We start from the raw sequence: 14397 nt of genomic DNA on the forward strand, positions 1-14397 counted from the left end.
GGTGTCCCAGCCCGTCCCGATTTTGGGGGGCTGCCCCCAGACCTCGCTCAATAAAAGGGGAATTTGGTCAAAAACTGGGATTTGAGATCAGGAGAGTGAAACCAGTGACACCAGTTAAACCAGTTCCATTGGAGAGTGTGACACCAGTTAAACCAGTTCCATTGGAGAGTGAAACCGGTGACACCAGTTAAACCAGTTCCATTGGAGAGTGAAACCGGTGACACCAGTTAAACCAGTTCCATTGGAGAGTGTGACACCAGTTAAACCAGTTCCATTGGAGAGTGAAACCGGTGACACCAGTTAAACCAGTTCCATTGGAGAGTGAAACCGGTGACACCAGTTAAACCAGTTCCATTGGAGAGTGTGACACCAGTTGAACCAGTTCCATTGGAGAGTGAAACCAGTGACACCAGTTAAACCAGTTCCATTGGAGAGTGAAACCAGTGACACCAGTTGAACCAGTTCCATTGGAGAGTGAAACCAGTGACACCAGTTAAACCAGTTCCATTGGAGAGTGAAACCAGTGACACCAGTTAAACCAGTTCCATTGGAGAGTGAAACCAGTGACACCAGTTAAACCAGTTCCATTGGAGAGTGAAACCAGTGACACCAGTTAAACCAGTTCCATTGGAGAGTGAAACCAGTGACACCAGTTAAACCAGTTCCATTGGAGAGTGAAACCAGTGACACCAGTTAAACCAGTTCCATTGGAGAGTGAAACCGGTGACACCAGTTAAACCAGTTCCATTGGAGAGTGAAACCAGTGACACCAGTTAAACCAGTCCCATTGGAGAGTGTGACACCAGTTAAACCAGTTCCATTGGAGAGTGAAACCAGTGACACCAGTTAAACCAGTCCCATTGGAGAGTGTGACACCAGTTAAACCAGTTCCATTGGAGAGTGAAACCGGTGACACCAGTTAAACCAGTTCCATTGGAGAGTGAAACCAGTGACACCAGTTAAACCAGTCCCATTGGAGAGTGTGACACCAGTTAAACCAGTTCCATTGGAGAGTGAAACCAGTGACACCAGTTAAACCAGTCCCATTGGAGAGTGTGACACCAGTTAAACCAGTTCCATTGGAGAGTGAAACCAGTGACACCAGTTAAACCAGTTCCATTGGAGAGTGTGACACCAGTTAAACCAGTTCCATTGGAGAGTGAAACCAGTGACACCAGTTAAACCAGTTCCATTGGAGAGTGAAACCAGTGACACCAGTTAAACCAGTTCCATTGGAGAGTGAAACCAGTGACACCAGTTAAACCAGTTCCATTGGAGAGTGAAACCAGTGACACCAGTTAAACCAGTTCCATTGGAGAGTGAAACCAGTGACACCAGTTAAACCAGTTCCATTGGAGAGTGAAACCAGTGACACCAGTTAAACCAGTCCCATTGGAGAGTGTGACACCAGTTAAACCAGTTCCATTGGAGAGTGAAACCGGTGACACCAGTTAAACCAGTCCCATTGGAGAGTGTGACACCAGTTAAACCAGTTCCATTGGAGAGTGAAACCAGTGACACCAGTTAAACCAGTTCCATTGGAGAGTGAAACCAGTGACACCAGTTAAACCAGTTCCATTGGAGAGTGAAACCAGTGACACCAGTTAAACCAGTTCCAGTAGTGAATTAAATCAGTTAAACCAGGGCTGGGGTGTCTGAGATTTGGGGTCCCCAAGATTTGGGGGTCCCCGAGGTTTGGGGTCCCCAAGGTTTGGGGTCCCCGAGGTTTGGGGTCCCCAAGGTTTGGGGTCCCCGAGGTTTGGGGGTTCCCAAGGTTTGGGGTCCCTAAAGTTTGGGGTCCCCGAGGTTTGGGGTGTCCAATGTTTGGGGTGTCTGAGATTTGGGGGTCCCCAAGCTTTGGGGTCCCCACGATTTGGGGTCCCCAAGGTTTGGGGTGTCCGAGGTTTGGGGTCTCCAAGGTTTGGGGTGTCCGAGGTTTGGGGGTTCCCAAGGTTTGGGGTCCCTAAGGTTTGGGGTGTCTGAGATTTGGGGTGTCCAAGGTTTGGGGTCTCCAAGGTTTGGGGGTTCCCAAGGTTTGGGGGTTCCCAAGGTTTGGGGTGTCTGAGATTTGGGGTCTCCAAGGTTTGGGGGTGTCTGAGGTTTGGGGTGTCCAAGGTTTGGGGTCCCCAATGTTTGGGGTGTCCAAGGTTTGGGGTCCCCAAGGTTTGGGGTGTCTAAGATTTGGGGGTCCCCAAGCTTTGGGGTCCCCAACGTTTGGGCTTCCCAAAGTGGGGAGGGGTCCCCAATGGCGCACAGCGCCCCCTGGTGGACAGGAAGTTTTATTCCCCCCCCCCCAACCCCCCATAAATGGGTGGGGGTCCCATGCCCAAAGCGGGGGGGGGGGGGGGGGGATCCGAACCCCCCAAAACCCCCCCAAACCCCCCCAAAGGAGGGTCCCCACCCCCCCCCCACCCCCCAATAACACACAGCGCCCCCCGGTGGCGAGGAGCCTTTATTACCCCCCAAACCCCATCAACGCTGGGTGCGGTTGGGGTCCCCCAATTTGGGATGGGGGGGGTCAGGACCCCCCAAACCCCCCCGGAGCCCCACAGAAGGAGGGTCCCAGCCCCACCACGGCGCAGTCGGCGGCGGCCATGGGGCAGCGGCCGCAGCGACAGCCCAGGGCCACGGGCACGGTGACCTCGGGGTCGGTGCCAGGGGGGCAGCCCCCCAAAACCCAGCGCTCGTAGCGCACCCCCGAGTAGGTGCAGGCGGCCTGGCGGGGGGGGCCCAGGGGGCTGCGGTAAACCGGCTCCTGGAGGGGGGGGGGATGCACCCCAATAATCCCCTAAAGTCTCCCCCTGGCTGTCCCCCCACCCCAAAAAAAACCCCGCAGCTCAAAGTGTCCCCAGCGCTGCTCTGAGCCCCTAAACCCTCCCCCCCCCCCCCCAAAGCACCCCCGCGGTGTCCCCAGAGCCCCTCACGACCCCCCCCCCAAAGCACCCCAATATTCCCACAGGGCCCCCCCGACACCCCAAAGACCCCCGAGGTCCCCCTAAAGCTCCCACAACCCAAAGCCCCCCCCCCAATACTCCGAAGCTCTCCCCCCGATTTCCCCAAGGCCCCAGATCCCCCAAATCACACCCAAAGCCCCCCTGAACTCCCCGAAACCCCCAAAACGCCCCAGACCCCAAAAGCCCCCCCGGAACTTCCCAAAATCCCCAACCTTGGATCCCCTAAATCAACTCCGGGACCCCTAAATTCCGCCCGGGACTCCCAAATCAATCCCGGGACCGCCCAAATCACCCCCGGGACCCTCAAAATCACCCCCAGGATCCCCAAAATCGCCACCCCGGCACCCCAAAATCACACCCAGGCCCCCCCCCCCCCCCCAAATCACCCCCAGGACCGTCAAATAAACCCCAGGACCCTCAAATCACGCCCAGGATCCCCAAAATCACCCCCGGGGCCGCCCAAAATCACCCCCAGGACCCTTAAATCAACCCCCGGGACCCCCCAAATCAACGCCGGGACCCCCCAAATCAACCCCGCGACCGCCCAAATCACCCCAGGGACACCCAAATCAACCCAGGGACCCCCAAAATCACCCCCGGGACCCTCAAAATCACCCCCAGGATCCCCAAAATCACACCCAGGACAACCCCGGGACACCCAAATCAACCCCGGGACCCCCAAAATCACACCCAGGACCGCCCCGGGACCCCAAAATCATCCCCGGGACCGCCCAAATCAACCCAGAGACCCCCAAAATCACACCCAGGACCCTCAAATCACCCCCAGGATCCCCAAAATCATCCCCGGGACACCCAAATCAACCCAGGGACCCCCAAAATCAACCCCGGGACCGCCCAAATCACCCCTGGGACACCCAAATCAACCCAGAGACCCCCAAAATCACACCCAGGACCCTCAAATCACCCCCAGGATCCCCAAAATCATCCCCGGGACCGCCCAAATCAACCACGGGACCCCCAAAATCAACCCCGGGACCGCCCAAATCACCCCTGGGACACCCAAATCAACCCAGGGACCCCCAAAATCACACCCAGGACCCTCAAATCACCCCCAGGATCCCCAAAATCATCCCCGGGACCGCCCAAATCAACCACGGGACCCCCAAAATCAAGCCCGGGACCGCCCAAATCAACCCCGGGACCGCCCAAATCAACCCCGCGACCGCCCAAATCAACCCAGGGACCCCCAAAATCACACTCAGGACCACCCCGGCACCCCAAAATCACACCCAGCCCCCCCCCCCCCCCCAAATCACCCCCAGGACCGTCAAATAAACCCCAGGACCCTCAAATCACGCCCAGGATCCCCAAAATCACCCCCGGGGCCGCCCAAAATCACCCCCAGGACCTTTAAATCAACCCCCAGGACCCCCCAAATCAACGCCGGGACCCCCCAAATCAACCCCGCGACCGCCCAAATCACCCCAGGGACACCCAAATCAACCCAGGGACCCCCAAAATCACCCCCAGCCCCCCCAAATCACACCCAAGACCCCCAAAATCACCCCCGGGACCCTCAAAATCACCCCCAGGATCCCCAAAATCACACCCAGGACACCCCCGGGACAACCAAATCAACCCCGGGACCCCCAAAATCACACCCAGGACCGCCCCGGGACCCCAAAATCATCCCCGGGACCGGCCAAATCAACCCAGGGACCCCCAAAATCACACCCAAGATCCCCAAAATCACCCCGGGACAGCCCAAATCAAGCCCGGGACCCCCCAAATCAACCCCGGGACCGCCCAAATCAACCCCGGGACCCCCCAAATCACACCCAGGACCACCCCGGCACCCCAAAATCACCCCCAGGACCGTCAAATAAACCCCAGGACCCTCAAATCACGCCCCGGGACCCCAAAATCACCCCCGGGGCCGCCCAAAATCACCCCCAGGACCCTTAAATCAACCCCCGTGACCCCCAAATCAACGCCGGGACCCCCAAAATCACACCCAGGACCGCCCCGGGACCCCAAAATCATCCCCGGGACCGCCCAAATCAACCACGGGACCCCCAAAATCAACCCCGGGACCGCCCAAATCACCCCTGGGACGCCCAAATCAACCACGGGACCCCCAAAATCACACCCAGCCCCCCCAAATCAACCCAGGGACCGCCCAAATCAACCATGGGACCCCCAAAATCACACCCAGGACTGCTCCGGGACACCCAAATCACCCCCAGGACCCTCAAATCACCCCCAGGATCCCCAAAATCATCCCCGGCACCGCCCAAATCACCCCTGGGACACCCAAATCAACCCAGGGACCCCCAAAATCACCCCCAGCCCCTCCCAAATCACACCCAAGACCCCCAAAATCACCCCCAGGATCCCCAAAATCACCCCCGGGACCCCCAAAATCAACCCCCGGGACCGCCCAAATCAAGCCCGGGACCGCCCAAATCACCCCTGGGACACCCAAATCATCCCAGGGACCCCCAAAATCCCACCAAGGACCACTCCGGGACCCCCAAATCACCCTCGGGACCCTCAAATCACCCCCAAGCCCCCTCAAATCACCCCCAGGACCCCTCCAATCAACCCAAGACCCCCAAAATCACACAAAATCAACGCCCCCCAAATTACCCCCAGGATCCCCAAAATCACCCCCGGGGCCGCCCAAAATCAACACCAGGACCCTCAAAATCAACCCCCGAGACCCCCCAAATCAACCCAGGGACCCCCAAAATCACCCCCGGCACCCCCAAAATCACACCCCAGGACAACCCCGGGACACCCAAATCAATCCAGGGACCCCCCAAATCACCCCCAGGACCCCTCAAATCACCCCCAGCCCTCCCCAAATCACCCCCAGCCCCCCCCAAATCACACCCAAGACCCCCCAAATCAACCCCGGGACCCCCAAAATCACACCCAGGACAACCCCGGGACCCCCCAAATCACACCCAGGACCCCTCAAGTCAACCCCGGCACCCCCAAAATCACACCCCAGGACAACCCCGGGACACCCAAATCAATCCAGGGACCCCCCAAATCACCCCCAGCCTCCCCAAATCACCCCCAGGACCCCTCAAATCACCCCCAGCCCCCCCCCAAATCACACCCAAGACCCCCCAAATCAACCCCGGGACCCCCAAAATCACACCCAGGACAACCCCGGGACACCCAAATCAATCCAGGGACCCCCCAAATCACCCCCAGCCCTCCCCAAATCACCCCCAGGACCCCCCAAATCACCCCCAGCCTCCCCCAAATCACACCCAAGACCCCCCAAATCAACCCCGGGACCCCCAAAATCACACCCAGGACAACTCCGGGACACCCAAATCAATCCAGGGACCCCCCAAATCACCCCCAGGACCCCTCAAATCACCCCCAGCCCTCCCCAAATCACCCCCAGCCCCCCCAAATCACCCCCAGGACCCCTCAAATCACCCCCAGCCCCCCCCAAATCACACCCAAGACCCCCCAAATCAACCCCGGGACCCCCAAAATCACACCCAGGACAACTCCGGGACCCCCCAAATCACACCCAGGACCCCTCAAGTCAACCCCGGCACCCCCAAAATCACACCCCAGGACAACCCCGGGACACCCAAATCAATCCAGGGACCCCCCAAATCACCCCCAGCGCCCCTCCAATCACCCCCAGGACCCCCCAAATTCCACCTGGCACCCTCCAGGAACCCCCGAAATCTCGCCCCCCCAAAGGCCGCCCTAAAGCCCCGCAAGCCCCTCACCTCCCAAACCCCCCCCCAAACCCCCCCAAAATCCCCCCAAAATCCCCCCAAAATCTCCCCCGTACCCGGGTGCGGCAGAAGCCCCCGCAGGCGGTGGCGGTGACCGCTCGGCACTGGGGACACTCGTCCTTCTCCAGCGCCACCGTCACGTTCACGGGGCGGCACGGGGGGCGCGCGGGACCCCCCCCCAAAATCACCGGCACCCCCCCGGGCAACGAGACCCCCCCGGGCAGGGGGCTCAGCACCGCCACGGGGTCCCCGGGGGTCCCCAAAGCCACCGGGGTCGCCACGAGGGTCACCAGGAGAAGGAGCTGCGGGGGGAGGGGGGAATTTTGGGGGGGGGGGGGGGGGGCTCTGAGACCACTCCCCCAACCCCCCCCCCAATTGGGGTCCTCAAGGGTAATTGGGGGGGGTCCCCACGACCCCTCCAACACACCCCACCCCTTAATTTGGGGGTCCCCTCCCTTAATTTGGGGTTCTTTGACCCCCACACCCTCCCCAGGCTCCGTCCCAAAATTGGGGGGCTCCGCGACCCCTCCCCCCCCTTAATTTGGGGTCCTCAAGCGTAATTTGGGGGGGTCCCACGACCTCTCCCCCCCCTTAATTTGGGGTCCTCAAGCGTAATTTGGGGGGGTCCCCACGACCTCTCCCCCCCCCCTTAATTTGGGGGTCCCCTCCCTTAATTTGGGGTTCTTTGCCCCCTCCCCCCCCTTAATTTGCGGTCCTCAAGCGTAATTGGGGGGGGTCCCACGAGCTGTCCCCCCCTTAATTTCGGGTTCTTTGACACCTCACCCCCCAAATTGGGGTCCCCACGACCACTCCCCACCCCATAATTTGGGGTCCTCAAGCGTAATTGGGGGGGGGTCCTACGAGTCGTCCCCCCCCCTTAATTTGGGGTTCTTTGCCCCCCTCCCACCCCAAATTGGGGTCCTCAAGCGTAATTTGGGGGGCTCCGCGACCCCTCCCCAAATAATTTGGGGGTTCTTTGCCCCCCCCTCCCCACCCCCCAAATTGGGCTCCTCACAACCACTCCTCCCCCCATAATTTGGGGTCCTCAATCGTAATTTGGGGGGGTCCCCACGACCTCTCCCCCCCTCCTTAATTTGGGGGTCCCCCCCCTCAATTTGGGGTTCTTTGCCCCCCCCTCCCCACCCCCCAAATTGGGCTCCTCACGACCCCTCCCCCACCCCATCATTTTAGGGCTGCCCCCTCCCCCCTCCCCAAATAATTTGGGGGTCCCCACGCCCCCTCCCCTCCCCCCTCACCTGCACCCCCCCCATGGCGCTGCGGGAGCGGCTCCTCTTTGAGGGGGGGGCGGCCTCGGGGGGGTCTCCCCTTTATCCCCTCCCCCTCCCCGAGGCTCTGCGGGGGTGGGGGGAGGGGCACGAAGCTCCTCCCCCACCCCCCCAAATTGTCCTTGGCGCCCCCGCTCCCCCTTTTTTTTTTGGGGGGGGGAAAGGGTTGGGGTTCCCCCCCCCCCCCCCAAATCAAGGCCGGGGTATCCCAGAACCCCCCGCGGCAGCGCGTGACCCCCCCCTTGCCCTCCCCTCCCCCCACCCCGGGTCTATTTTTAGCTCGGAGCGTCCAAATCCGGACCCCCCCCCCCATCCCCAAAAACCCCCAAAATATTGGGGTGTCCCCCCTCCCCCAAATTACCCCCGCCCCCCCCCAAAAAAAAAAGTGGGCAAAAACCCCCCAAAATGGGTGAAAAACCTTTAATTTTGGGGGGGTTTCGCCCCTTAAATGCCCCCCCCCTCCAAATATCGGAGTGACCCCCCCAAAATGTGGGACCCTCGCCCAAAATGGTGACAAAACCCCCCCAAAACGGGGCCGAATCTTTAATTTTTTTGGGGGGGTTTTGTCCCAATTTCTCCCTCCCCGCCCCTCCCCCCATCAAAAATAGACACCAATGGAGGGTGGGGGAGGGGCGCAGCTGCCCCGGTCACTCAGCGCTGGTCACTCCGAGTGGTCACTCCGAGTGGTCACTCCGAGTGGTCACTCGTGGTCACTCGGCTCCGGCCATGCTCCGGCCGTGGCTGCTGCGGCTCCTCCTGGGGCTGCTCCTACTGGGGGGGGGCTCGGGGGGGGCTCAGGGAGAGCTCCGGGACCCCCAAAAACCCCCCGGGGACCCCCAAAAAAACCTCGGGGACCCCCAAAAACCTCTCGGGGACCCCCAGGAGAGCCCTGAGCAAGTGGAAGGGGAGGAAGGGCACCATCATCATCATCTTCATCATCTTCATCATCATCCTCATCCTCACGGGGGGCACGAAGAGCCCCGGGACCCCCCCAGCCACGGCGGGGAGGATGAGGAGGGTGAGGAAGGGCGGCTCCTTCATCCTCATCATCCTCAGAGGGACGAAGGCTCCGCCGGTGAGCGCCTCCACCATCATCATCATCTTCATCATCACCATGAGGAGGAGGAGGAGGAGGAGGAGGAAGAGCCCCCCGGTCACCACCATCATCATCATCATCGTCGCCATGGCGACGGGGAGGAAGGCCACGGTGGAGGAGGCGGTGAGGATGATGATGGTGATGATGAGGATGATGGTGAGGACGAAGGCCAACGGCGGCGGCGCCGGGAGGATGAGGAGGGCGGCGCCGAAGGCCGAGGCCGAAGGCGTGAGGAGGGCGATGATGACGATGACGATGATGACGAAGGTGACGAAGGCCGCCATCACCATGACGATGATGAAGGCCAAGGCCGCCACCACGGGCTGGATGAAGGCCGCCATGGTCACCGTGACGACGAAGGCCGCGAGGATGATGAAGGCCGCGAGGGCGATGAAGGCCGCGAGGGCGACGAAGGCCACCACCATGGTGACGATGATGATGATGATGACGATGACGATGAAGGCCGCCCCCTCCCCCACCAAGGCCGCCCCCCCTCCCTCAGCTCCGAGGAGGAAGATGAAGATGAGGAAGATGAAGACGGCGGCCACAGCTCCGAGGAGGAGGAAGGTGGAGTTTTGGGGGGGGGGGGGGTGGATTTTTGGGGAGGGGGTCCAGGAGTTTGAGGTGACCCAACCCCTCCCCCCCCGACCCCTCCCCAAAATCCAGGGAGTGAGGAAGAGGAGGAGGAGGAGGGTGAGGCCGAAGGGCGGTACCGGCCCGGCTCCATCTGCCGCTACTGCAGCTACTGCGAGGTGGGGAGGGGGCTCGGGGGGGCTTTGGGGGGGATTTTGGGGGGGTCTTGGGGGGGAAATTTGGGGTCTGGGGGCGGTTTGGGCGGTTTTGGGGGGAATTTGGGGGGATTTGGAGGGAATTGGGGGGGGGAAATTTGGGGTCTGGGGGGGTTCGGGGGGGCTTTGAGGGGGATTTTGAGGGAATTTGGGGGGGATTTGGGGGAGGAAATTTGGGGTCTGGGGGAGTTTTGGGGGGGGTCTTGGGGGCTCTTGGGGCGTCTGGGATTTTGGGGGGTCTTGGGGGAGGTTGAGTGGTTTTGGGGGGAATTTGGGGTCTGGGGGGATTTTGGGGGGAGAAATTTGTGGTCTGGGGGCGGTTTGGGGGTCGTGGGAGGATTTTGGGGCATCTTGGGGGGGTCTGGGGGGTCTTGGGAGGATTTGGGGGGATTTTGGGGGGACTTGGGGGGATTTTGGGGGGGAAATTTGGGATCTGGGGGGTTTGGGGGGATTTTAGGGGGTCTTGGGTGGTTTGGGGGGGAATTTGGGGTCTGGGGGCGGTTTGGGGGGTCTGGGGGGGATTTTGGGGGAATTTTGGGGCACCTGGGGGAGTTTTGGGGGGCTCTTGGGGGCGTTTCGGGAGTCTTGGGGCATCTGGGGGGGTCTTGGGCAGTTTTGGGGGGGATTTGGGGGGAAATTTGGGGTTTGTGGGGGTCTTGGGGGGTCTTTGGGGGGAAATTTTGGGTCTGGGGGTGTTTTGGGGGATTTTGGGGGTGTTTTAGGGGGGCTGTGGAAGGGATTTGGGGTGGATTTTGGGGGGATTTTTCGGGAGGGGAGGGGGTTTAAGCCCCCCGCCCCCTCCCCAGCGCTGCCGGCTCTGCTCCCGCTGTCCCTGCACCGAGGGGGACCCCGGGGACCCCTGTCCCCCCTGCCAGGTGAGACCCCTCCCCAAAACCCTCCCTGAGCCCCTCGGGACCCTTTTGGGGACCCCCGGGACCCTCCCCAAATCCCCCCTTTAACCCCCTGCCCCCCCCCAGGGCTGCCAGTTCTGTCACCTGTGTCCCCTCCTGTGCGACACCGCCTGCCGGCCAGGTGAGACCCCTCCCCAAATTCAGCCCCCCGGGACCCCCAAATCATCCCCGGGACCCCCAAAATCACTCTCGGGATCCCAAAATCACCCCCGGGACCCCAAAATTCACCCCCGGGACTCCCAAAATTCATTCCCGGGACCCCCAAATTCACCCCCGGGACCCCCAAATCATCCCCGAGACCCCAAAATCACCCCTGGGACTCCCAAAATTCACCCCCGGGACCCCAAAATTCACCCCCGGGACCCCCAAATTCACCCCCGGGACCCCCAAATCATCCCCGAGACCCCCAAATTCAGCCCCGGGACCCCCAAATTCACCCCGGGACCCCCAAATCATCCCCGAGACCCCCAAATTCACCCCCGGGACCCCCAAATTCACCCCGGGACCCCCAAATCATCCCCGAGACCCCAAAATTCACCCCCTGCGACCCCCAAAATTCACCCCCGGGACCCCAAAATCATCCCCGAGACCCCCAAATCACCCCCGGGACCCCAAAATTCACCCCCGGGACTCCCAAAATTCACCCCCGGGACCCCCAAATCATCCCCGGGACCCCAAAATCATCTCCGGGACCCCAAAATTCACCCCCGGGACCCCAAAATTCACCCCTGGGACCCCAAAATCATCCCCGAGACCCCAAAATTCACCCCCGGGACTCCCAAAATTCACCCCCGGGACCCCCAAATCATCCCTGAGACCCCAAAATTCACCCCCGGGACTCCCAAAATTCACCCCCGGGACCCCAAAATGCACCCCCGGGACCCCCAAAATTCACCCCCGGGATCCCAAAATTCACCCCGGGACCCCCAAATCATCCCCGAGACCCCAAAATTCACCCCCTGCGACCCCCAAAATTCACCCCCGGGACCCCAAAATCATCCCCGAGACCCCCAAATCACCCCCGGGACTCCCAAAATTCACCCCCGGGACTCCCAAAATTCACCCCCGGGACCCCCAAATCATCCCCGGGACCCCAAATTCACTCCCCCGGGACCCCAAAATCCACCCCCGGGACCCCCAAATCATCCCCGAGACCCCAAAATTCACCCCCGGGACTCCCAAAATTCACCCCCGGGACCCCCAAATCATCCCCGAGACCCCAAAATTCACCCCGGGGACCCCCAAATTTGGGGTTGATCAACCCCAAAACCCCCCCAAAATCCCCCAAATCCCCCTGGACCCCCCCCAAAATACCCCCAAATTCCCCCTGAAGCCCCCCAGGACCCCCCAAATCAACCCCAAAACCCCCCCAGGACCCTCCCCAAAGACCCCCAGGACCCCCAAACTCTCCCCAAATCCCCCCTGACCCCTCCCCAAACCCCCCCCCCCCCATTTTCCAGGCAGCCTCGTGGACGAGCTCTCGGGGGCGCTGTTGCAGTAAGTGCCCCCCCAAATTGGGGAGGGGGGGGTCCCCAAAATCACCCCCCTGACCCCTCCCCCCACCTCATTTTAGGGGGCGCCCCCAGCCCCAATTTAACCCCCCCTCCCCCTCCCCCCCCAGGTCACTCGCGAGGTTCTTCGAGCCCCCCGAAGCTTGAGGGGATTTTGGGGGGGGGGTCCCCGGGATTTGAAGACCCCTCCCCCCCCTTTGCGCCCCCCTCCCCGAATTTGGGGGGAGGGGGTTGGAAATAAAAGGATTGAAAGGATGGGCGTGGATTTTTGGGGGGGGTCCTGGGGGTCTCGGGGGGGTCCTGGGAGGTTTTGGGGGGGGTTCCTGGGGTGGTTTTGGGGTTGATTTGGGGGGTCCTGGGGGCCTTCAGGGGGATTTGGGGGGGGTCCTGGGGGGGATCGCGGGGGTCTTTGGGGGTGTAGGGGGAATTTGAGGGGGTCCTGGGGGGGTTTTGGGGTTGATTTGGGGGGTCCTGGGGGACTTCAGGGGGATTTGGGGGGGGTCCTGGGGGGTTCTGGGGGGGTTCAAGGGGATTTTGGGGGTCCTGGGGGGGTTCAGGGGAATTTGGGGAGGTTTTGGGGGGTCGTGGGGGGAGATTTCGGGGGTCTTTGGAGGTGTAGGGGGAATTTGGGGGGGGGGGGGGGGGGCCTGGGGATCTGGGAGGGGGGGGTCCTGAGGAGGTTTTGGGGTTAATTTGGGGGGTCCTGGGGGGGGGGGGGGGTCTTTAGGGTGATTTGGGGGAGGGGGGGATCCCTGAGAGACCCCAACCCCTTTTATTTCGGTGGGGGGGGGGGGTCCTTCCAAAAACTTCCACATTTTCCCGGTTTTTGGGGTTTTTCCCCCATTTTTTTATTGGATTTTCCATGCAGACCCCCCCGCGCCCCCCCCACCCTGGTTGAGCGGGGGGGGGGGAATAAAAAGGGGGGAGGGGGCGCAATTGGGGGAGGGGGACCCCCAAACCCCCCCCCCCTTTAATAGCAGCAGAGCCAGAGCCCCTCCCCCCCCAAGGGCTCAGTGGGTTTATTTGGGGGGGGGGGTCCCCAAAATTCCCCCCCCCCGTCCTCAAAGACCCGCGGGGGTCGGAGGGGGGGGGGGAGGGGCGAATTTGGGGGGGGGGGATTTTGGGGGTGCCCCCCACCCCTCCCCCCTCAGGCTTCATCCGTCAGCTCAAGGACCCTGCGGGGGGGGGGGGAGGGGAAATAAGGGGGGGGGTCCCTAAAAATGGAAACCCCCCCCCCCCAAAATGTCTCAGCTCCTCCCCCCCAAAAAAATCGGGAGCCCCCCCCGGATTTCCCCCAAATTCTCAGCCCCCTCCCCCTTTAATTCCCCCCCCAAATTGGGGACAACGCCCCCCCCACCCCCAAAATTGGACCCCCCACCCCCAAAATTGGGACACCCCCCCCCCCCAGACCCCAATTTTGGGCCCCCCCTCACCGTTAACAGGAATAGGTCCGGACTGAGACCCCCCCATCCCCCCGCGGGGGGGGCAGCGAATTCCCTGAGGGGGGGGGAGGGGAGGGGAGGAGGGTCAGGACCCCCCAAAAAAATCCCCCCCCCCCAAAAAAAAAAAACCTCGGAAGCCCAAAACCGCCCTGGGACCCTCAAAAAAAAATCCCTCAGGATCCCCCCCAAAATCAACCCAAATCCCGCCAAAATCCCCCCCAAAATCAACCCAAACCCCCCAAAAATCCCCTCAAAATCAACCCAAACCCCCCCCCAAATCCCCTCAAATCCACCCAAACCCCCCAAAATCAACCCAACCCCCCCCAAATCAACCCCAAACCCCCCAAAATCCCCTCAAAATCAACCCAAACTCCCCAAAATCAACCCAACCCCCCCAATCAGCCCCAAACCCCCCAAAATCCCCTCAAAATCAACCCAAACCCCCCCAAATCAACCCAAACCCCCCAAAAATCCCCTCAAATCAACCCAACCCCCCCTCAAATCAACCCAACCCCCCCAAAATCCCCTCAAAATCAACCCAAACCCCCCAATCCCCCCAAATCAACCCAACCCCCCCAAAAATAAACCCAACCCCCCCAAAATGCCCCCAAATCAACCCAAACCCCCCAAAATCAACCCAACCCCCCCCAAATCCCCCCAAACTCCCCCCAATCC

General features: G+C 61.3%; 3 protein-coding genes across 3 annotated transcripts in view; 1 reads left to right on the forward strand and 2 right to left on the reverse strand.

Annotated features, from left to right (window-relative positions):
- Positions 1-2469: 2469 nt before the first annotated feature.
- Positions 2470-8140, reverse strand: LOC309583907 (lutropin subunit beta-like). The gene is made up of 3 exons (XM_082299777.1): positions 7945-8140; positions 6745-6990; positions 2470-2755 (listed from the first exon to the last, which is right to left on the reverse strand). The coding sequence occupies exons 1-3, from the start codon at positions 7957-7959 to the stop codon at positions 2519-2521; spliced, it is 498 nt and encodes a 165-aa protein (XP_082155903.1). The 5' UTR covers positions 7960-8140; the 3' UTR covers positions 2470-2518.
- A 499-nt stretch (positions 8141-8639) lies between these two features.
- LOC309583901 (uncharacterized protein) lies at positions 8640-12535 on the forward strand. The gene is made up of 6 exons (XM_082299770.1): positions 8640-9637; positions 9737-9822; positions 10665-10733; positions 10836-10890; positions 12230-12266; positions 12391-12535. The coding sequence occupies exons 1-6, from the start codon at positions 8701-8703 to the stop codon at positions 12425-12427; spliced, it is 1221 nt and encodes a 406-aa protein (XP_082155896.1). The 5' UTR covers positions 8640-8700; the 3' UTR covers positions 12428-12535.
- A 906-nt stretch (positions 12536-13441) lies between these two features.
- The window catches only part of PPFIA3 (PTPRF interacting protein alpha 3), a gene marked incomplete at both ends in the record, with an annotated part of 50331 nt that continues 49375 nt past the window's right edge, over positions 13442-14397 (reverse strand). The window contains one exon of the mRNA XM_082299851.1: positions 13442-13455. Coding sequence (XP_082155977.1) covers positions 13442-13455 — 14 coding nt within the window. The remainder of the gene's footprint in view (positions 13456-14397) is intronic.

Source organism: Coloeus monedula (assembly GCF_965178545.1).
Source record: "Coloeus monedula genome assembly, chromosome: 34".
Classification (NCBI taxonomy): domain Eukaryota; kingdom Metazoa; phylum Chordata; class Aves; order Passeriformes; family Corvidae; genus Coloeus; species Coloeus monedula.